The sequence below is a fragment of the Eriocheir sinensis genome, chromosome 12 (assembly GCF_024679095.1).
Source record: "Eriocheir sinensis breed Jianghai 21 chromosome 12, ASM2467909v1, whole genome shotgun sequence".
Taxonomy (NCBI): Eukaryota; Metazoa; Arthropoda; class Malacostraca; order Decapoda; family Varunidae; genus Eriocheir; species Eriocheir sinensis.
The window spans coordinates 6,904,266-6,927,384 of record NC_066520.1 but is presented as its reverse complement, the minus strand read 5'-3'; the positions used below and the strand labels follow the sequence as shown (position 1 = coordinate 6,927,384).

The window sequence follows — 23,119 nt, the reverse complement described above, 5'->3', positions numbered from 1 at the left end:
TAATTCTAAAGTCTTTAGCCTTAGTAGGTGAAGTACTGAAACAACCAAGATATTTACAAGTTATCTAAATTATTCCTAAGCATTTTGTTAAACTGCTCTGTAGCCTTCCTTTTGGGCCGAGGCGCCCCAACACGATCACTGCCACTCTGGGTGGGGTCAGCATTATTGTGGGAGGCCCCCTGGTCATATACCAAATCTCTACCCGGATGAGTTATAGTGAGCTCCAGCGGATAAAGGTTACATATAGAATGAAATTCTACAGCCCCATTACCTTGTTTGACCTTGACTGTTCTTACTTTATTGTCCAATCCCTTAGTAATTTGCAAGACAGTGCCCATTAACCAGAAGGGTCTGGGTTTATTTAAAACTTTAATCAGAACGATATCTCCTATTTTAATTTTGTTTTCCCAAGTTGACTGTATGTTTCTGCTATGTTCTCTTAAGCTGAGGAGATAACTCTCATACCACAACTTTTTAAAGCTTTCTAATACTTCTTCTTGCACTTCAAGAGTCTTTTCTAAAGAGGGCTGGCTCTGGTCATCGACCCACACTTCCCCATCCCCCCTCAATATGAGAGATGGGTCCCCATGAAGTTTCGAGGAGTCAGGTGTTATAAACTCCAAGCTTTCTGAACTGGATCGGTAGGTCAAGGGTCTAGAATTTATGGCCAACTGAATGCTTGACAAGGATGTTAACATCTCAAAGTATGTCAACTTGGCCCTTCCGACTACTTTTATACAAACAATTCTTGAGCACCCTTATTAACCTTTCCCAAGCAGAGCCTACCCATGCTGAATATAAGGGAATTCTCACATGCTTGATGTTAATCTTCTCCAGTTCTTCTTGAACTTCTTTGGATTGTAGGGAGTTTTCTAAAATGTTGCCACCTTTTAAGAAGGCTTTGGCATTATCACTGCACAGGTAATGGGGAATAGAATATAGGTTACAAAATCTATGAAAGGCTAACAGAAAATTCTTTGTTGACATGTCAGGTAATAATTCAAAGTGAACAGCTCTAATATTAAGACAAGTGAATACCAAAATATAAACCTTGACTGACTGATCACTAAGTTCATGTTTGACCCAGAAATGGCCAGTATAATCTACCCCGACATGCTGAAAAGGTTTTATTAGGTTCATATGATGCTTCGGCATATCTGTGAATTTTGGGTACTTAAATGCCAAGGCATTATACTTTTTACATACATTACAAGAGCTTAGTGTGCTCTTGACTGCCATCCTACCCTTAGGGGTCCAGTACCCTTGTTCCCTTAAATAATTCAAGGTAGTTCCAATGCCTAAATGTTGCATTTTGTTATGACAGTTATTTATTATCAATGTAGTTAACCTGTGCTCCTTAGGGAGTAACACAGGGTGATGTATGTCATACTTGAAGTATTGACACTTACTTATCCTGCCTTTGGACCTTATAATGCCTTTTCCATCTAGAAATAAGTTGAGGTTAGATGCCAGAGGAGGAATATTTTTCTCATTTGCATTATTTGGATTGTTCAAGAAATTCAGTTCATTCTGGAAACACTCAGTTTGAGCCACCTTTACCCAATACTCTAAGGCTCTCTTTTTACGATCACAATCCTTTATTTTATTTAGAAATTTATATAGGTAAGCTGTGCACCTCAACAAGCCCTCAAAGGAAGAGTATTTATTTATATTTATTACTCCTGTATTTACTTTAGGCGGTTGAGAGGTACAAGCAGTGCATATTTTGCCTTTTTGAGAAGGCGCTATGCTCAACAAAGGGTATTGAGGCCACAGTTGGTAATCATTAGTAAGCCACTGTGGTCCCTCCAGCCAGAACTTCATTTTATCTAAATATTTACTGTAAATTAACCCTTTGGTTAGCATATCTGCTGGGTTCTCTTCAGTGTGCACATAGTGGTATGCTACAGGTAACTTGAATTTCCTACTTATTTCAGTCTTCAGGCCATCAGCTTCTAACACTCTATTTTTCAAGAATTTGGATTTTACTTTAGTATTCTTAGTTAGAAGCCAATTTAGCACCACCTGAGCATCCACACAGATATTTATAAATTGAATTTGGATGTGTTGATAAGCCTCTAAAATTGTAGGTAAGCATTTGAAAGCTAATATCACACCCATAAGCTCTAGAGTGGGGATGCTGTGTTCATTTCTCTTATTTAATGGAGCTACCTTAGACTTAGAGTGTAGGTATGTACTTCTACCCTCTCCATCTAGAGCGTAGGCAACAAAGCCATACGCTTCAGCAGAACTGTCACAAAAAATACGTAGCCCATATGTGTTTAGCTCGTTTAGAGCTTGTCTAGGAAATGACACTTCTGACAGCATCTCCAAGTCTCTACTTAATTTTTTCATCTCAGTACAGATCTCTTCAAGAAGGGGTTCGTCCCAGCCTCCTTCCAGTTTCCATATTTTTCTCATTAATAATTTTCCTCTTATGGTTACAGGTAGAGCCAAATTCAAAGGATCAAATAGTTTGGAAGTTTGAGAAAGGACTTGTCTTTTTGTGTTTGCTTCTGGATTTATTTTGCATGGAGCTATGCTCAGGGAATCCTGCTGAACATTATATCTGTACCCTAGCACCTTTTCTTCTTCGCTGGAGTGTTCTACTAATCTTCCATCACTTTCCATCTGTTCTCTCAATTCAGTTGAATTGGAATTCCAAGATCTTAAGGTAAATCCGCCTGCCTTCATTCCCTCATTTGCCAGATGGTATAATTCCTTCATTTCTTTCATTTCATTTTCTCTTACCAACAGATTAACTACATAAAAATTATTTGCCAATATTTTGCTTAATTTGTCATCAGGAAATTAACTTGCATGATGTTTCATCACAAAGTGCAAAATGAATGGGGAAGAGGTGAACCCAAACACTATGGTCTTGAACCTGTAGGTGACCAATTTGTTGCCTCTTTCCCAAAAGAAGCAAAACCTATTTTGGTCTACTTCATTTTTTTATTTAATCATCAAAAAGGCTTGTTTTACATCACTGAGCATAACTGATTTATTGGTGCAAAAATAGAAAAGTAATTGAAGAATGTTATTCATTAAATCTACACCTGGGTAGGCAGCCTCATTAAGAGAAGGTAATTCCTTCTTGTTTTTTAAAGAACAATTGAACACTGGTCTTATTTTAGTTGTTGCTTGTTCTTCCATTTTGCTGACAGGTCTATGAGGTATCCAAATCTTTTGATTATACTGAGAAAGTTTTACTTCAATTTCTTTTATTATGCCGTCAGCCAGCTGTTGGTCAAATACAGCTTGATACTTTTCTAGTAACCCCTTTCTTTTTAACCCGTGGGCTTCGGCTATGGGAAAGCCAAGAAGTGGCCGAGAAACGGCATTATTACACTGCATTTTGAGACTAAGAAAAGAGCATGGAACGTATATCAGAGTACTCCTCTCATAACCATAAAGCTGTTAAAAATATTTACTTATACTCAAACTCCATTCTTTTTGGGTGGTGTTTGTTACAAAATAAACAGTCTTCGTGACATGTGGCATCTAGCCGAGAGTCGCTTGTTGTCTACTTTAGAGAATTTGACAAGTGATTACTGTATGGATAGCTAATTCAGTCTGCCATGACCTTACAGCACCACCTATGACAAATAAGCCCACCTCAAGATCAATCACCCAACACAATGACCCAGTTCATGCATGGTGGATTGCTCTATGCCACCACCGCCTACAATTAGCTCAAATTAGGCGTTTTGAGCCGAGCCCAAAACTGGGTCCGCCGTTTCAGCGGGCCGACTCGCGGGCGCCCAAAAATGGGTCCACCAACAGTGCTGGGTTAAGTGGTCCAGAGTTCGGTCCAGCACGTTAAGTGCAACAGAATGATTTGAAGGAACAGAATCTATTTTGTCTGAATACCATGGCAACTCAACATTATAATGACCCTCTCTGAAAGTAATACCATCTTCAAACTGCTTCATTTGTTCGCTTTCTAGGGACACAAGGTCTTGATCAGTGGTTTTAATTCCTAAGGACTCGAGGCTAAAGAGATATTCTAGTCCATTGTCCACTTCTGTGTCCTCTAGGTGTTCAAGTGGGTTGAAATATGATTTTATAGGGTCCAAAACTGCATTAACCATTGTTCTAGTTTTGTTGCATAGGTTTTTCTCATCCTTTTTTGTTAGGAGACGCATAACAAATTGCTGTTCTGCTGGACTCAAAAAGTTAAATACATTTCCAATGGGAGCTACTTTGTTGTGCATAACTAAACATTTACCTCCTAATTTCTCTTGCCAGGACACTGATGACATAGACTGTAGAATGTCAATGCCTAGCAACATATCAACTTGGATAGTTTCATGGTTCTTGGCCTCATAGAAGTGTTCATCCAACAATTTTGTTATTTTCCTTGAATTTGCAAATGACTGCGTTCATCCCTGGAACGTAAAAATCAATATCCAAGGTCTTGTCCACCAATAAGGGAGCAGAAGTGAATCGATCTTCTAATTTAATCCCTGTAGCCATTTGTTTGAAGCTTTTTGTTTCTGCACCAATGTAGGTTCCAACATCACAATCTAGGGAAAACAATTTATTCACATCTGGGCAAAGGTCTTTGGCAGCGGTTTCCAAAATATATGACCTTTGGCTTCCGGTATCAACAAGGCACCTAACCTTTCTGCGCTTTCTGCCATTCTTTAAAGTTAAAGTCATTGTTGGCAGCAATTGGCAAGTCGAAACTTCTTTGTGCCAGGCACAAGCTTATATTTGTCTTAAGTTTGGGTTTAGCCTTATCTTTCTTGTCGGCCGAGGGACACAAGGGTGTAATATGTTCCTTTGACTGACAGACTCTGCATTGGTATCTAAGTTTACCCTGTTTGCCATAACAGCTGTTCTCATCGTGCCCCGAACCAGCACACCTGGTACACAGATAATTCTTTTAGTCGGGCAATTTTGGCTTCCAAGTTGGAAAAGTTCATACATTGGCCCAAAGAATGCCCACCAGCCCCACATAACTTACAAGTTAATTCTGTGGAGAAGGATTTGTAATTCTGGAGTGTAACCTTTGGGGCTTGGTCTTGTCTGGCCTTCATTGGCGGTTTGTTTTCAACTGAGGAAGGCTTATTGTTGCCTTATTAAAATTCTTAGGCTTTACAGAACAAGTTTTACTCAGAGTGGTGAGAACTCTGATAATTTTCAAAGATTTCAGTTATGGTGGGGTAATTCTTGGATAGAAGATGAATGAAATCCCTTTTTACTATTGCTGGAAGTTTGTCAAAGATGATATGGCTGATAAGGGAATGACCAGCTGAGTCTGGTTCCAGCAAGTTAAAGCCATGTGCCTTTAACTCGGCTAAATAGGCCCTTATCTCATTTGTGAAAATCTTGGTGGAAGTATATTCAGGGTCAAACGAAGAGCTAGGATAAAATTTCATTATATTCTTGTAAGTTTCATCAATAATGAATTCTTTGTCTAAAAATTCTTTCTCCAGCATTTGGATGGCTGTTTTGTAATTAGCATCCATAATGGATAAATGTTTCACTACTGAGAGAGCATGATCTCTCAAATAGCCAATTAAATAGGCTAGTTTGGTAGCATCAGTCAGATGCTTTCTCATCCCAATCACATTATTAAATTGGTTTAAAAAGGTATTAAAAGCAAACTTGTCCTCCTTTCCCGAAAATGTTCCACAATTCAATGGAGGAGGCTTACCTTCACTAAAATTCATCCGTGACATAAACTGCATAAGATTCTGTGAAGTAATATCACTTTGAGCACCTCTTGAGTCCTGATCCTTATTTAGTTCAACATACTGATCTAATTCTATTTCAGTCTGTAGTGAGAAATTCATTTGATCTTCCAACTCTGAGGCATAGTAAGTTTCATCCTTACTTTCAAGGTCTGTTTGATCCATTACTTTATTTATTCTGTCATCATAGTGTTTCACTCATACCATTTCTAATTCTATTTTATTGGTCAAGCTCTTACTTAGGGAGGGTGTCAAGGAATCTGTTTGAGTTAATTCTTTCACTTGCTTAAGAAGGAGTGTTATTTTTCTTTTAAAGATTCCCCTGCTCCTTCTCAGGGTCTTAATTATCTCTTGGGTAACAGAGTCTTTATCTACTCCTTGGGTGGCTGCATCCTCAGGGTTTAGTTTTGAATCCATTGTGGCAAATATAGAAGCAAGCTCAATATTGAAATAAACAATCTAAAAGGGTTTGATTAATAGGGGTGGTTTCAATTAAAAGGGCAATTATAAAAAAAGACCCTTAACTGTACAAGGAGGCAGTCCTGGACCGGCTAGTTGGCTCCAGTTGCCACTAGCTATTCAACTGAACAATGCTTCGGGCATTCGGGGGTCAACTACTTACTGCCGGTGTTCAAGGGCATACTTTAAAACCACCCAAGACTGCATCCCTGTAGTACATACCTCACCAAACCAGTTTCTCGCAAGTGAACAACACCCCTGTGATTCTGAGGGTGGTCGAGGAGGAAGGGTTGAAGTACCATTAAGCTACTCATAACACCCGATCTCTGAACCCGTTTGCTAGAACCAACTCGCGATCCCAACTCCCAAACCGAGACATCACGTATACGTAAGAATGACCAAACAGTAACACTTTCATCTTAACTTTATACTGCCTCGGGGGATGAACTAACAAGGCTGTACTCGTTGCTAAATTCAACTGAATCTAGCAAAGAGCAGCTGATGTAGTTACTAACTTCTTTTGAAAATATGTTGGGATACAGTGAATTTACCGTACCAAACGGTTATGTTTCTCGCAAGACACTGAACTCCTCCAGGACAACTCCACAGAAAAAACCCACTTACCACCGATACAGGGGTGCAGGCTTCCCCGCAAGTGCTTCCCAGAGTTACAACGATAATCTCAATAGGCCTGATAGTAAAACCTATTTGTAGTCACTGTAGGAGGGCACTTATCTTTAGAAAGGTTTCAAAAGAAGTTGTCTCCTGAAGGCTCGTCCTAGAGGAGTCTTGTCGTCCTCGAGTCTAAGTATAAAAAAGCACTGCCGCGAGTTAATGTTGGAGCGGCACGCGCTGAGGTGTTGTCTGCTGTGGAGCTGTTGATGGAGTGGGGCGAAGACCAACCACGTGGGTCTGAAGAGGTATTTTGAATTTCGATCGGTTAAATTATCCTTTGCTCTTTAATAATAATTCTGCAAGGGCAATTATTTATTATTTCATGAAAAGAAACACTGAACTATTGTTATTCCTTTCATGGTAAATGTGTTTAGTCTTCAGGCAGTGAATAAGGTGATTCTGTCTCGGTCTGGGAGCCGATGAGCGAAGTATTTAAGTACTATCCGAGGCTTATTTGAGCTCAGACGATACTCATAGTTGGCTTGAACTCTCGGCCCGAGACTAGTTCCAAAAGGGAAATAGTTAATTTGTCTAATCCCCAGGTTAACTGATCTAATTCCTAACAAATGGTCCAGTAATAATGGTGAAAGGCAGGTCTCGATACGGTGGCACAACACACTGGTCCATAGCGAGTAAACACGTCGGGTGTATTGGGGTGAGATTTTTAAAGTTTACGGTGGTATAAACCAATGTGGTCTTAACTGAAGTGGTCCTTATGACCACATACAAAGGCTAATACTCAAAGAAAATTGCAGCCCAGCAAGCCCCAGCTGATTGGTGGAAGACTTGGGGAGCTGCGACGTGACGTCACTATCACAGTCGCCTCTTGAGGTGAGCCAGCCAATCACAAGCCATGCCTGGTGCTCTGCCGCGGCGATGAGCCACCCTCTTCCTCTCGCCCCAGACTGCCTCGATGAGACAGTTGCCACATACTCATTTAATAACAGACTACTCGGTGCCCTCTCAGAGCAAATCAAGCAAACTGCACATGCGACAATAGTCAGTGTAATGCAAGTAAATAGCTTTTTTTTGCAGGAATAGGGAGGCAACGGGATATGATCATAGAGTACACAATAAATCACTCATGGTAACACACGTCTGCCCATGGCCACCCCTTCTGTAATATTCTGATAGTTTGTTGCTTCTCATATCACTGAATGACTATAGTCCGGCAAATCTTAAGTGGCGGCTCTGACGTAGACAGCCCGCTAGACCCTGTTGCCACGTTTCCAACTGACCTCGCACACCATGCCTCTCACACCCTTCTCTCTCTCTCTCTCTCTCTCTCTCTCTCTCTCTCTCTCTCTCTCTCTCTCTCTGTGTATGTATGTGTGTGTGTGTGTGTGTGTGTGTGTGTTTTTTTTACAGCAAAGGAAACAGCTCAAGGGCACAAAAAAGTAAACATTAATAAAAAAAAAAAAAGCCCGCTACTCGCTGCTCCTAAAAAGAATCCAAAGAGGTGGCCGAAAGATAAGTCAGTTTCGGGAGGAGAGGTGTCCTGATACCCTCCTCTTGAAAGAGTTCAAGTCGTAGGCAGGAGGAAATACAGATGAAGGAAGATTGTTCCAGAGTTTACCAGCGTGAGGGATGAAAGAGTGAAGATGCTGGTTAACTCTTGCATAAGGGGTTTGGACAGTATAGGGATGAGCATGAGTAGAAAGTCGAGTGCAGCGGGGCCGCGGGAGGGGGGGAGGCATGCAGTTAGCAAGTTCAGAAGAGCAGTCAGCGTGGAAATATCGATAGAAGATAGAAAGAGAGGCAACATTGCGGCGGAATTTAAGAGGTAGAAGACTATCAGTATGAGGAGGAGAGCTGATGAGACGAAGAGCCTTTGCCTCCACTCTGTCCAGAAGAGCTGTGTGAGTGGAGCCCCCCCACACATGAGATGCATACTCCATACGAGGGCGGACAAGGCCCCTGTATATGGACAGCAACTGTGCAGGGGAGAAGAACTGGCGGAGACGGTACAGAACGCCCAGCCTCGAGGAAGCTGATTTAGTAAGAGATGAGATATGAAGTTTCCAGTTGAGATTTTGAGTTAAGGATAGACCGAGGATGTTTAGTGTTGAGGAAGGTGATAGCTGGGTGTTGTCAAAGAATAGGGGATAGTTGTTTGGAAGATTGTGTCGAGTGGATAGGTGGATAAACTGTGTTTTTGAGGCGTTGAAGGACACCAGGTTCTTCTTGCCCCAATCGGAAATAATAGTAAGGTCTGAGGCTAAGCGTTCTGCAGCCTCCAGCCTTGTGTCATTCTCTCTCTCTCTCTCTCTCTCTCTCTCTCTCTCTCTCTCTCTCTCTCTCTCTCTCTCTCTCTCTCTGTGTATGTGTATGTGTGTGTGTGTGTCTCTCTCTCTCTCTCTCTCTCTCTCTCTCTCTCTCTCTCTGTGTGTGTGTGTGTGTGTGTGTGTGAGTGAAAATTCTGGGTGTACTCTCAATCTGGGAGTATGGTGCAAGACATAGAATAATAATAATATTAATAATAAACCTCTTTAAAAAATGCACCAAGACTCTTAACCCCTTGGGTGGTGTGGAAATAAGGTCAAAGTGTAATATTTTAATGTTCTTAGCGACCACTCCTTCCCCACTCCCTGACCATCCCCGGCGGAACCTCACCATTCACCTGGATGATTCACATCAAAATTTGCTTGACGGTCCTGGCATTACATATACAGGTACAGTCTCCATATTTTGCCATAATTATACCATATGGCTGATATGGTATGGCAGATGGCAGACACACACCAAAAAATGGCAGAAATGCGATAATTAAAGCAGGCAGAGCAACTGGCAACTGCGGTGTGTTGGGTTGACTTGAGCTGACAACGCCGCGGTGGCAACGCTGCCAAGTGTTGTACAAATTTCTTTGTATTCACTCACAGATAGAGAATCAATCATAAAAACCATATCTGTTTTTATACTAGAGTGAGAGAGAAAGAGAGAGACACGAGGAAAGAGAGAGAGAAGGGTGTGAAAGGCACGGTGCGCGAGGTCAGTTGGAGACATAGCACCAGTGTCTAGCGGGCTGGCTACGTCAGAGCCGCCACCTAAGATTTGCCGGACTATAACATTTTTCATCTGTCACTGTTCTCTCACAGGCTTCTCTGAGGACAATAATTTAGTCCAACAGGTATGAATGCCATTATGGGAAGCAGTGACAGCAGTCTGGTGAGCTGTATGACTTCATACGGGCAGTGTGTACACTGAGGGAAGTTTTGCTTTGTAATGGCACCGCACACAAAAATGGTTTAACAAATAGCTCTGCTGTAGATTGCTCACTGTAATGGATAGATTTACTTCTTGAACACATGTTCTTTCTATTTTTATGTTGGGAAACACTATAATGCATTTCATGCAAATCAGGGAAACCTTAATTGTAAGGCTCACGACTGCACCCAACCTGCCCTTAACTTATGAGCATAGTTACAACCACATAGCTCTTTGAGAATTGCGGTGATGGCACTGCGTGGTCATAGGGCTCAGGATCATGTAAGAGTTTTGAGAATCATGCCCCTGGTGATTTTGCATAGTTGCCAACTCTGCTTTGGCGGCCCTGGCGTAAACAATGGCAGGGCAGATCTATGCCATTGTTTTGAGGGTGCCGTTGTTTTGGATGCTGGATAAACAAGGTTCTACTGTACTCAGGCCTAGAAGTTGTCACATGGCTAGTTGAGGGATTTTTTTTCTTTTTTTTTGCCTCAGACTACAAGGAAATTTTCACAAAAAGCCAAATCCCTTACGTCATGTGCACACAGAGTCCTTAATTGTTTATTTATAATTGTTGTTATTAATTGTTTCACTACGAATCTCAATCCAAAATTCAATTCAAAATGCAGAGCTCCCAGATTTCACCTGTCATCCTATCTCAATACTAAAATACCAGCATTTCACTCAATTGATAGTGGTGGAATCCCACAAAAACACTTCACAGAAAGATGGCAGACACATTAGCCTGTACACTGTGTATTTTTTTTTTTTACAGGAAAGGAAGCAGCTCAAGGACATAAAATGTAAAAAAAAAAAAAAAAAACCCTGCTAAATGCTGCTCCGAAAAAAGATAAAAGTAGAGTGTCCAAAAGAGAGGTCAATTTCGGGTGGAGAGGTGTCCTGATACTCTCCTCTTGAAAGAGGTCTAGTCATTGACAGGAGGAAATATTGATGAAGGAAGGCTGTTCCAGAGTTTACTAGTGAAGAGGATGAAAGAATGAAGATGCTGGTTAACTCTTGCATAAGGGGTTTAAACAGTATATGGATGAGCTAAAGTAAATAGTTGAGTGCACCAGGTTCCCGGGAGGGGGGAGGCATGCAGTTAACAAGTTCAGAAGAGCAGTCAGCATGAAAATATCAGTAGAAAATAAAAGGGGATGCAACATTGCGGCAGAATTTAAGAGGTAGAAAACTGCTGGTAAGAGGGGGAGAGTTGATGAGACATAGGGCCTTTGACTCCACTCTTTCTAGTAGAGCTGTATGTGTGGAGCCCCCCACACGTGAGATGCATACTCCATACGAGGACGGACAGGGCCCCTGTATTTGGACAGCATCAGTGAGGGGGAGAAAAACAGGTGGAGATGATACAGAACGCCGAACCTTGAGGAAACTCATTTAGCGAGAGAAGAGATGTCAAGTTTCCAGTTAAGATTTTGAGTTAAGGATAGACCTAGGATGTTTAGTGTAGAAGGTGACAGCTGGGCGTTGTCGAAGAATAGGGGATAGGTGTTTGGAAGATTGTGTTGAGTTGATAGGTGGAAATATGGAGTTTTTGAGGCATTAAAGGATACCAGGTTCCTTCTGCCACAATAAAAAATAAGAGTAAGATCTGAGGTCAAGCATTCTGCAGCCTCCCATCTGGTCTTGTAATTCCTGTTGAGAGGGTCTTCTGCTGAAAGAAGTTGAATAATGCAAAGTAGAGTCGTTGGCGTATGAGTGGATAGGACAGTTCGTTTTGGAAAGGGGATCATTGATGTATAACAAAAAGAGAGTGGGAGATAGGACAGAGCCCTGTGGAACACCACTGTTGATAGGTGTAAAGGGAAAGTCTGCCATGGATTAAAATTGCATCTATGGTCATGAATGATTTATATGTTGTATATATTAGTACCTTTGTTATCATATGAAAATTTCAAGCTTATCAGATGAAATGAAAAATTGATAAATTTATTTTTGTTATTTCTATGAAAAATTTGAATGAATTTTTCTCAGCCATTTTTTTACTTATTTTCTTGTGACACACACATCTGATAATTCATTGTTATTCTTACAATTTGTCAAGATGTTTTTTTGAAAACTATTTTTGTTAATCTGTAAAAAATAATTTTTTAATTGTTTTTGGATAATTTTCCCATATATCGAAACTATGCCATTTAAAAAAAAAAATCTTGTAGAGTATTAGCATGATATATGATCTTGTATCTCCTAGAGTTTCCGGAAAATCGTGCAGAAAGTAAAACCAAAAAATGTTTTTGTTTATTATGTACTAATTTTGAGAAAAATGCGATTAAAGTTTTGCTAAATTTCTTCTGCCCAGTGAAGGTATTATACTGTCAATGCTACTTTTATATGAATTTTATGGGACCAGTAATCACATATCAGTGAGTGCATAAAAGGATCAGGCACCTTGTCCCCCCTTATAAAGGTGTTACGCTCAAAGGTGAGGGTGTCAGGGCGTGCCACGCCCCTCATTGTTGCAAGGTTCGATCAGTACTCTCGAGGTGCATAGCTATCGGTTGGAATTCCTTTGTCTGTCTTCCTCTTCTTCTTTATTGTCTTCAGTGTAATTCTTCTCTTTTCTCTCATTTCTAATCTTTTTTCTATGTATTCATTTGTTCCAAACATTTTTGTGAGCAGGTTACACTTTTCATATCCATATTTTTCATTTTATGTGCCAGCCTATAGTGCCGGTAGGCTCTCTTGAAGGGCCTAGATGGTTTTCGGCCCCAGCCCGTCATGGCGCAGGCAAGTGTTTTATAGTGGCGCCATCTTTTCTTGGCTCATGCTCCCCCGGAGCTCGTTCTTGATTCACTTGGACGGTGTCCTCTAGAGTCTGGGTTGATGGGTGGTCTTCAGGACAGCATGTGGGTAGTTTCAAGCCACTCGGCGGTGACTGAAAAATCCCAGGTGGTAGTGGCGGATTCGAACCTGTGTCGTCCATCACACAGTGAATGCTGGGCCCGCATGCTAACCACTCAGCCACCGCCTATCCAAATTGTGTTGCAAAACTCTTACATGGGTTACAAACTTCACCCTGAAGATTGCAGATGTTTGATTTTTCAACTTTATTCCATACTTTGGCATGCCAGCTAATGTGCCGCAGTCAGCGTGCCACACCTAAGCAGTAGCCATTTAAATCCCCTCGCTATTGGCATTTAGATTTATGTCTGACTGAAAAAAAATCTACCATTCGAAAGCCAAAGGATAGGATGTTGCCATAGACCATATAACTCAATTTCCTATTTTTTGAAAATTATTTTCATATTTTCACGGAGGACTCTTCCCTTAATCTTTTCACTATAGCTGGGAGAAACAAGTGCCTCGCACAGTATCCGGGCAGGTCGTGTGTGTCAAATCTGAAACGTCGCTACTGAATATAACAAGTTTTAACCCTTTCTATACTGTGACGGCGACGTCGGCGTCCTGAAGCGCCCAGTACAATATTCGGGACGCCGACATCAGCGTCCTGACGGCGAAGCCTATGTTGGCGTCAGTGTGGCACTGCTTTTTAAGGCAGCACGCGTGATGCTGATGATAGGTGGATGTGACTTACTTATTTAAGCAGTGCAAAACTCTGGGCGGTAATGTGCGAAAGTCAGGATGGTAAGAATTTAGGACCAAGCGTGAAACTCAAGGATCGTGAAGCTCGGATAGCGCGTAACTCAGGAGGTTACTGTATTTACATAAACTTCTTACAAATATGTAGTCATCAAAGTCTCACTTTACTGTTAGGTACTCACCACGAAGTCTTTGTCATTTCCTTTTTCAACTTCAAATACTTAAGCATATCATACCATGCAAAATATTTACTAATAAATCTTTTCATATATATATATATATATATATATATATATATATATATATATATATATATATATATATATATATATATATATATATATATATATATATATATATATATATATATATATATATATATATATATATATATATATATATATATATATATATATATATACATCAGGTAATTATATGTATTGGGTAATGAAAACTAGATCATAACTTTAAGCAGCTTCAGCTGATAACCACAAACAAACAATGATGTGTTGGTACAGCAGTAGGGCAGCAGCAATAAAGTCTCGTTTACATGGGGCAAGTGAACTCAAGTCAAGTGCTCAAGTAACTTGGAACAAGTTACTTACCATGTGTAGATTTACACTTGCCAAGAATTTTTGGTAAGTAAAGTAAGAGGCAAGCTGCCAGACAAACTTCAGGGCAAGGCAAGTGATTAGTCAACAGTTTTATTGTGAGTCAACTTAATTGCCCCTGCCTGTCCCTAGCAATCTACTTGTCACTTACTTGGGCTGTGTGAACATGGACTTGGTTGTATTCCTCTCTGGCTCAGTTGCAGGGCAGGTTTTGTGTTGATGAACGCACGCTTTTTGCTTATTACGAATTGTTGTGTTTAATACTTTCAAAAATTTCTGCAAGGTGGTTTGAGGAACATACATGTGTGCGCCAAACACAGCACAAACTAGGAGGCTACGTGCTCAAATCACTTGCTATTAGTAAACAACACTTGCCATAATTACTTGCCTTTCAAAAATGATGGCAGGCTACTTGCACACTTGACTTGCCCTTCTGTTTGTCCTGTGTAAATGAGCCCATACTGCCATGCCAACATTGTCTGTTTGTTTATGGTTAGAAGCTGAACAGGTGCTTATTGTTATTATTTTTCATTACATGTTTCATATATACTGGATATTACTTAATTTTATAAAGAAGCATTCATTAGCAAATAGTTTGCATGATTTTGAATGCTGAACCCTTTCATGCACCAAAAGTTTAATAAGTTTCTCTTTCCACTGCAACATCCATCTGTGGCTCCCTAGGGGGCCTCATGGAATGGCCTGACCGTGCGGCGAAAGATTTGATCATGTTATTGATTTCACCCACGAATATTCTTTTTTCCTGGCATTGTTATATATCGTTGGTTTTGGAAGAGATTATTTTGCCTTATGAAAGAAAAAAATCAAATAAATAGCGAAGTTTACCGACTTTGAAAAAATAATTTAAAGGGACGGCAGTCGTGCTCACAGGCTGCCTGCTGAGAGGCAACTAAACCACAGGCAATTATCACTTCAAATCCAGCGGCATGAGAGAGTTGACAATTAGTTTATTTTATAGGTCTACCTTGGATCTTTGACGCAAAAAAATTTGACGCGATTCTGAAAGGTACTTTATTTTTGTTCAATTTTTGAAAATTTTTGACGCACTTTGAGTCAAAAGCTGATGTAGACGATTCTGTTTTGATGTGAATTGCATTGTGGTGCATGAAAGGGTTAATCATCTGAACTTGGAAATAAAATGTCAGACTTTGTGGTGAGTATTCTACAGTAAAGTGAGATTTGAATGACTATGTACAGTGTGGTATCTTGTGATTCGAACTTAATTGGTTCATTTGGGCTGTTCGAATTGAGAATGTTTGAATTAGGAAGCAATTTATCCCATTGAAATTAATGTAGAAAAAAATAATCTGTTCCAGGCCCCCAAATCCTCATATTTTTTTAACATTTTTATGGGTTTATGTTGTGCCCTGTGGCCAGATCACTCAAATATTGTCAACCAGATATATATTGTCAACTAAATATTGCCAACACGTATAAATGCATTTTGTGGGGGGAAATGGATGAGAGGGAAGTAAGCTTATGGAAAATATCCCACTGATTCATTGGCGCTACGCACAGATTTCCTGGAGTAAAATGTTGAGAGGCCGTCCTCCTGGAGATGGGCCTTATGTATTTACCTAGTCGTATTTACCTAGTTGTAATTTTACAGGGCCTGGGCTTACGCTCGTGTGGTCCCGTCTCCGTATCTATAATTATCCGACTTTTCCTTGAAACTTTGCACACTCTTCGCTGATACTATTTCTTCACTTAATCTGTTCCAAACCTCTATATTTCTTTGTGGGAAACTATATTTCTTTATGTCTCTTGAGCATCTTCCCTTCCTCAACTTTTTACTATGTCCTCTAGTATTCCTGCTGGAAGGTTCCTCTCTTAGTAGCAATTTCTCGTTATCTACTTCTTCCATTTTACTCAATACCCTATATATTTGTATTAGGTCTCCTCTTTCTCTTCTTTGTTCTAGTGTTGGCAAGTCCATTTCCTTTAGTCTCTCTTCATATGTCAGTCCCTCCAGTTCTGGAACCATTTTTGTTGCCATCCTCTGTATTCTTTCTAGTTTTACTATGTGTTTCTTCATATGTGGAGACCACACTGTTTCTGCATATTCTAGTTTAGGTCTGATCATAGTAGTTATTAATTTTTTCATCATTTCTTTGTCCATGTAGTGGAATGCTATGCTTATATTTCTCACCATGTTATATGTATCACCGAAGATCCGATTTATATGACTTCCTGGTTGCATATAATCTTGCATTATTATTCCCAGGTCTCTCTCTTCATTTACTTTCTTTAATATTTCACCATCTCCCATTTTATATGTCCATTTTGGTCTTTCTACACTTTTTCCCATTTCCATAACATGACATTTCTTCACGTTGAATTTCATCTCCCATTTCTGACTCCATTTCCAAATCTTGTTTAGGTCTTCTTGCAGCTCCTTGCAGTCTTCACTGTTTCTTATATGTCTTTGCAGTTTAGCATCATCTGCGAACAGGCTCATGTAGCTGTTTATTCCCTCTGGCATATCATTAATATAGACTAGGAAGAGTACTGGTGCTAAAACCGACCCCTGGGGCACTCCACTTTCCACCGCTCTCCATTCCGATCTTGTGTCCTTAACCACGGTTCTCATCTCTCTTCCTCTTAAGTAGCTTTCCATCCAGCACTTCATTTTCCCTCTCAATCCTCCTTTATTTTCTAGTTTCCACATCAGTCTTGAATGTGGAACTTTGTCAAATGCCTTCATTAAGTCTAGGTAAATGCAATTCACCCATCCTTCTCTTTCCTGTAATTTGTCCGTCACTCTTGAGTAAAAGCTCAGCAAGTTTGTCACACATGAGCGGCTTTTCCTAAACCCATATTGATTGTTTGTGATTAGATTATCTTCTAGAAATCTCATCCATTGTTCTTTTATTAATTTCTCACATATTTTGCATACTACACTGGTCAGAGACACCAGTCTGTAATTTAGGGGTTCTTCCTTTTTTCCACTTTTGTATATAGGTACCACTTCTGCCCTCTTCCACTCCCTAGGCACTGTGCCCGTTTTAATTGAGCACCTAATGATGTCATATATCGGGCCAACTAGCTCATTTCTGCACTCTTTAAGTATAAAACCTGAAACTCCATCCGGTCCCACGGCCTTCCCTTCTTCCAATTCCCCCAATAGTTTTTTTATCTTCTCTTTATCTATTTTGACCTCTTCCATATATACATCTAAGTTGTTTTCTTGTGGTTCATTAAATATTGATTCTTTGGTAAACACTTGCTGGAATTTTTTGTTAAATAATTCCGCCATGCCTTTGGGATCCTCAGTCTCTACATTCTCTTCTGTCAGTCTTTCAATTGTTTCTCTTGATTTAATTTTTCCATTTATAAATCTATAAAATAGTTTGGGTTGTTCTTTACACTTTTCCACAATATCCTTTTCGTATCGTTTCTCTTCTTCCTTTCTCACTTTCACGGACTCATTTCTCGTTGCCTTAAAGTCTTCTCTGTTTCTTTGATTTTTGTTTCTTTTTAATCTTGACCACGCTTTGTCTCTCTTTTCTTTTGCCTTTGCACATCTTGCATTAAACCAGTCCTTTTTAGCCCTCTCCCTCAGTCTGTATTTTGGTACAAACTTCATAACACCTGTGTTGTACACCCTCATGAAAATATCATATTTTCCTTGAACTTCGCTTGTACTCATTAACTCTTTCCAATCCATTTCACCAAAAAACTTCTTAAGGTTTTCCACCCTTGCTTTCCTATAGTTTAATCTATTGCTTCTATAAGTCTCGTCTTGTTCCCTTCCTTCCTCCTCCATTTCCATCTCTATGAGCACGTGATCACTTTTTCCCAGGGGGCAGTCATACCTCAATTCATCCTTCACGTGAATTTCTCGTCAACACCAAATCCAGTCTTGCCAGTTCATCGTCTCTTCTATATCTAGTGCTTTCCTTCACCCTTTGTATCATCAGATTTTCCATCATTAAATTCAAGAATCTATTCCTCCATGCCACATCACTACCATTGCTCTCAAACCTCTCCCAGTCAACCTCTTTGCAATTGAAATCGCCAACTAGTATTACTCCTTTATTTGCCTTAAGCAATCTCCTCAAACTCTGTATGGTGTCATCAATCATGTTTTCATAATCTTCTTTACTCCATGATGTAGTTTTTGGTGGTACATATGTTACTGCAATCGTCATCCTTTCTCTATTCCTGTTTTCCAAGCTTACACTCACTATCTCTGCTTTTCCCTCTCCATATTCTATTGTTTTTACTAATAACTCTTTCTTTATCATTATCACCACTCCTCCTCCGCCTTTGCCCATTCTATCCTTCCTCCACACATTGTATCTTCCATCTAACTCAATTTGGATGTTTTCTTTTAGTTTAGTTTCAGTTAGGCAAACTATCATGGGATCCCTCTCTTTTAAATAATCTTGCAGCTCTATTTTACTAGAGATCAACCCATCTACATTTGTGTACATTATTCTTATACCCCTCTCTGTATCTTTCTTATCTAGTTTTCGCTCCCCTTTCTCTTCTCCCTTATGAACCATTTCTTGATTCGATCCCCCGAAATTCTCCAAAAAAATGCTTCTTTTTCTTCCTCAGATCTTGCGTTATTTTTTACTTTTGCCTCTGCCAGTAATTCATTCCATTTTATCCTTTCTTCTTCATTTGTATTTTTCTTTATATATATATCCTTTCATCCTTCCGTTTCTTTTAGTTTAGTTGTTCTATATAGTATGTCTTCGGCTGCCATTTGTGATTTTAGTTTTAACTTAACTGGTCTAGTTTTCCCTTCAATAAATGGACCCATTCTATAAATCTCGTCTACTTCCTCCTCGATACTCTGTCTTTCTGCATCATTTAGGTTCTTGAGCAGGTCTTTGACCGATTTCATTTCCTCTTTATCCCTTTTTGGTTTATATGTTATATTCTTTTCTTTCATCCCAAAAATAATAACACTTCTTTTTTTGTCTGCTACTTCTCTCACTAATTCTTCATTTTTCTTTTAGGCCTTGACTACCTCTTTCTCCACGTCTTCTTTATCCTCTTTCTTTTGCTGTTCTATTACTTCTCTTAGGCTTACATTTGCTTTTTCATTCTCCGCTCTCCACGTCTTCACCTCTTCTCTAACTCTTTGTTCTTCTTTGTTTACCAGTTCCTTCAGGTTTTCATTTTCCTCTCTTACCACTCCCAAACCTTCCTTCATTGATCTTTCGTACTTTGCTACTTTTTTCTTTAGCTCCTCATTTTCCTTAATCAACTTCTTCTCATTTTCCTCTAGTCGTTTTATCCTATTTCTCAGGTCGCTGTGGAATACTCTATTCTGCTCTTCTTCCTCATCCCTTCTCTTTACTATGCTGATCCATTTATCCAGTTTTCTTTCCATTAGTAGCACTCTTTTGTATAATGTCATCTCATTTCTCGCAAATCCAGAGAACTCAGCAGAAGTACCTCCAGCCTCGTACTCACTTTCCTCCCCGCTGTTGTAGTCTCCTCCTCCTGCTCTTCCTCTTCTGCTTCTTGGCATTTTCCATCCCTGATCTTCCTCCTTCTCACTCATCGTACTAAACGGCACTAAAGGAGACCCACCGAACCAACATGTGTGTGTGTGTGAGAGAGAGAGAGAGATAGGCTGCTCTCTCTCTCTCTCTCTCTCTCTCTCTCTCTCTCTCTCTCTCTCTCTCTCTCTCTCTCTCTCTCTCTCTCTCTCATACACACACACACACACACATACACACAGATGGGTGGGATCAAGATACAAGGAGGGGGAGATAGGGACTTTGGTCACATTCACTGACCTGGCTACACTGATGGCTTCATCTGCAGCTGTTTGTTTGTGTTCGAATTGCGACACATTCGAATTGGAGGACAAAATTTGTTTGATAAATGTGTTCGAATTGGGAATTGTTCGAATTGAAAGACATTCGTATCACAAGGTACAGTCGCGGAAATGAGTTCCTGTACCCACTGTGGTAAGCCTTCCCCGCAACCGGCAACGTCGCAGTAGTACTACTCAAGTGTTGTTGTGAATGAACGGTGTTCGTCGTGTTCGGGTGTGAGTGACGGAGAGGTTCACTGCTATTCAGGAAGTGTAAGGGAGACTTTATTCATAATTAAGAGGTGAAAATAAATGTAGTATGTGTATGTAACACATGTTAAACCAAGATATCACTACAAAATAATAACAGCAGAGAGAAGACGAAACGTATTATATAGAGTCGAGACTTTGATGTTCCGCTCCACCATCAGCATTTACGTGTGAACGTGTGCACACACTCTCTCTCTCTCTCTCTCTCTCTCTCTCTCTCTCTCTCTCTCTCTCTCTCTCTCTCTCTCTCTCTCTCTCTCTCTCTCTCTCTCTCTCTCTCTCTCTCTCTCTCTCTCTCTCTCTCTCTCTCTCTCTCTCACTCTCACTCTCTCTCTCTCTCTCTCTCTCTCTCTCTCTCTCTCAGAGAGAGAGAGAGAGAGAGAGAGAGAGAGAGAGAGAGAGAGAGAGAGAGAGAGAATGTTTGATGGTTTGCTTGCCTGCCCACTACACCACCATTCAATAGTTCACACTGTGTTATGAGAGCAGAAACCCACATGTAAGAGGTTGTTGTGGGTTACTGTTAACTTACTATAGTGAATCATGGCAGTGCCGTGGTAAAGTGGCATATACTTATTTGGAGTTGATGGTCCTTCAACTGTATGGGTATGATTTAGGTGGCGTGTTTCGAAACTGTGGTCATGTGACGCCCACACAGTCACACGTGAATGCTGATGGTGGAGCGGAACATCAAAGTCTCAACTCTAGATAATACGTCTCGTCTTCTCTCTGCTGTTATTATTTTGTAGTGATATCTTGGTTTAACATGTATTACATACACATACTACATTTATTTTCACCTCTTAATTATGAATAAAGCCTCCCTTACACTTCCTGAATAGCAGTGAACCTCTCCGTCACTCACACCCGAACACGACGAACACCGTTCATTCACAACACTTGGTTAGTACTACTGCGACGTTGCCGGTTGGGGGGAAGGCTTACCACAGTGGGTACAGGAACTCATTTCCACTACTGTACCACTGTATTTGTATTATCCGGCTATTACTTCGTGGGCCCAGGTTTGAATCTTGGCCCGGGCAGTCAGCATGCAGCTCATCCAGCTGTTCGTCCTCCCTTTTGGGCTGGTTGATAAATGGGTACGTTGGGAAACCTGTGGAAGGTAAACTGTGGTAACCTGGATGTCACACTGGACCTGTGTCCCAGGGTAATGTGGGCTCCCTCTCACCACAGGCTCAAGGGCCAGTGTGACGGAGATGAGCACTGAGGCCATGGACAGCTATAATACATGCCCCCAACTTTACCTTTTTACCTTATTTGTAAGAAGTTTAACATAAATTTCAGCACAATTTATGATACGTATTGCTGATGAATGATGCTATTTATATTTTATGCTGCTTTCAGGTAATGGCAATGCTTTTTTAGGTATAGTTTGGGTAAAATTGTTCTCACTTTACTTGTGAGTCTAGAGGCTTTATTGGGGGTGCTCCAAACATTTACAGAAGTTCACTCTTCGCGGGGGTCTGTGTCCTGTAACCTCCATGAATAATGGGGGACAAGTGTATATCTCTCCTATCTATCTATATCTATCTATCTATCTATCTATATCTATATCTATATCTATATCTATCTATATATATATCTATATATATCTATATATATATCTATATATATATCTATATCTATATCTATATCTATCTATCTATCTATCTATCTATCTATCTATCTATCTATCTATCTATCTATATATATATATATATATATATATATATATATATATATATATATATATATATATATATATATATATATATATTTATCTATCTATCTTCTTTTTGCCATATTTCAGACAGTGTTCAAGACAACAGTGCCATCCTGAGGGAAGACAGGAGTTTCACTGATACCATTGCAGAGCACCAGTCAGGTGACTTACAGAAGGCTGACAGCACTGCCACAGCTGGGGAAGGTAAAAGTTAATGTAGTTTTCACTTTTACCATCGAGTGCCTGAGACATAGTAGGAATTAAAATTTGGCAAATACAGTAGACCTTGGTTATCTGGCATGAACAGGGAGAAGCTTGTGCTGGATAAACTGTTTTGCTGTTGATTGAGACACTTTTTTTTTTTTTTTTTTTTTTTTTTTTTTTTTTCATTAAGGCCTATAGCACCAGTAGGCTTTCTTGGTTGGGCCTGTGTTTATAGAGCATGTTATTATGTCATAAAGTGGCTCCAATAATTAATTTCTTCACTTTTAGCACTTGTCCCGAGATTTCATCCGGTCCCGTAGCTCTCCTGCCATCTAAAGTTTTCATCAGCTGTATCAGTTCCCCTTTCTCAACCTTTACATGATTTAGTTCCCCTTCATTGCAATTTTCGAGACCTCAGTCAAAGTCGGTTTCTTTCGTAAACACTTTTTGAAAATTTTTATACAGTAATCCCTCGCCTATCGCAGTGATTAGGTTCCAGAACCCCCCGCGATAAGCGAAAATCCACGAAGTAGCGACCTTATATTTTTTAATTATTTATATATATTTTAAGGCTTTATAAACCCTCCCCACACTCTTACAAATCTTTCCCACACTCCTATAAACACTTCCTATGATGTTTCGTTGTTACGACGCGGTCCCAATAAATGATACTTTAATTCTTGTTTCGACTTTCGACATTTGCTTCGTAAATACGAACCTGCACAGGACTTAGTTTAGTGGGGCGGAAGAATACTCAGAGAAAGGACAATATGAGCGTAGGTCACTTCGTTTATATCACAATTAGGTAAATACAGAAGGGGAAAGGGAGGAGAGGGACAGAGTGAGTCATGAATAAAATACCGATAGAGGATGTAAGAAGGGAGAACAAGAAAAAGTAGTGGAGGAAACAGGGAGA

General features: G+C 40.0%; 1 protein-coding gene across 1 annotated transcript in view; it reads left to right on the top strand.

Moving 5' to 3' along the window:
• Positions 1-9,950: 9,950 nt before the first annotated feature.
• Positions 9,951-23,119, top strand: part of LOC126997340 (transmembrane protein 169-like) — a gene marked incomplete at its 5' end in the record, with an annotated part of 56,384 nt that continues 43,215 nt past the window's right edge. Inside the window, 2 exons of the mRNA XM_050858384.1 lie at positions 9,951-9,963; positions 22,087-22,203. Coding sequence (XP_050714341.1) covers positions 9,951-9,963; positions 22,087-22,203 — 130 coding nt within the window. The remainder of the gene's footprint in view (positions 9,964-22,086; positions 22,204-23,119) is intronic.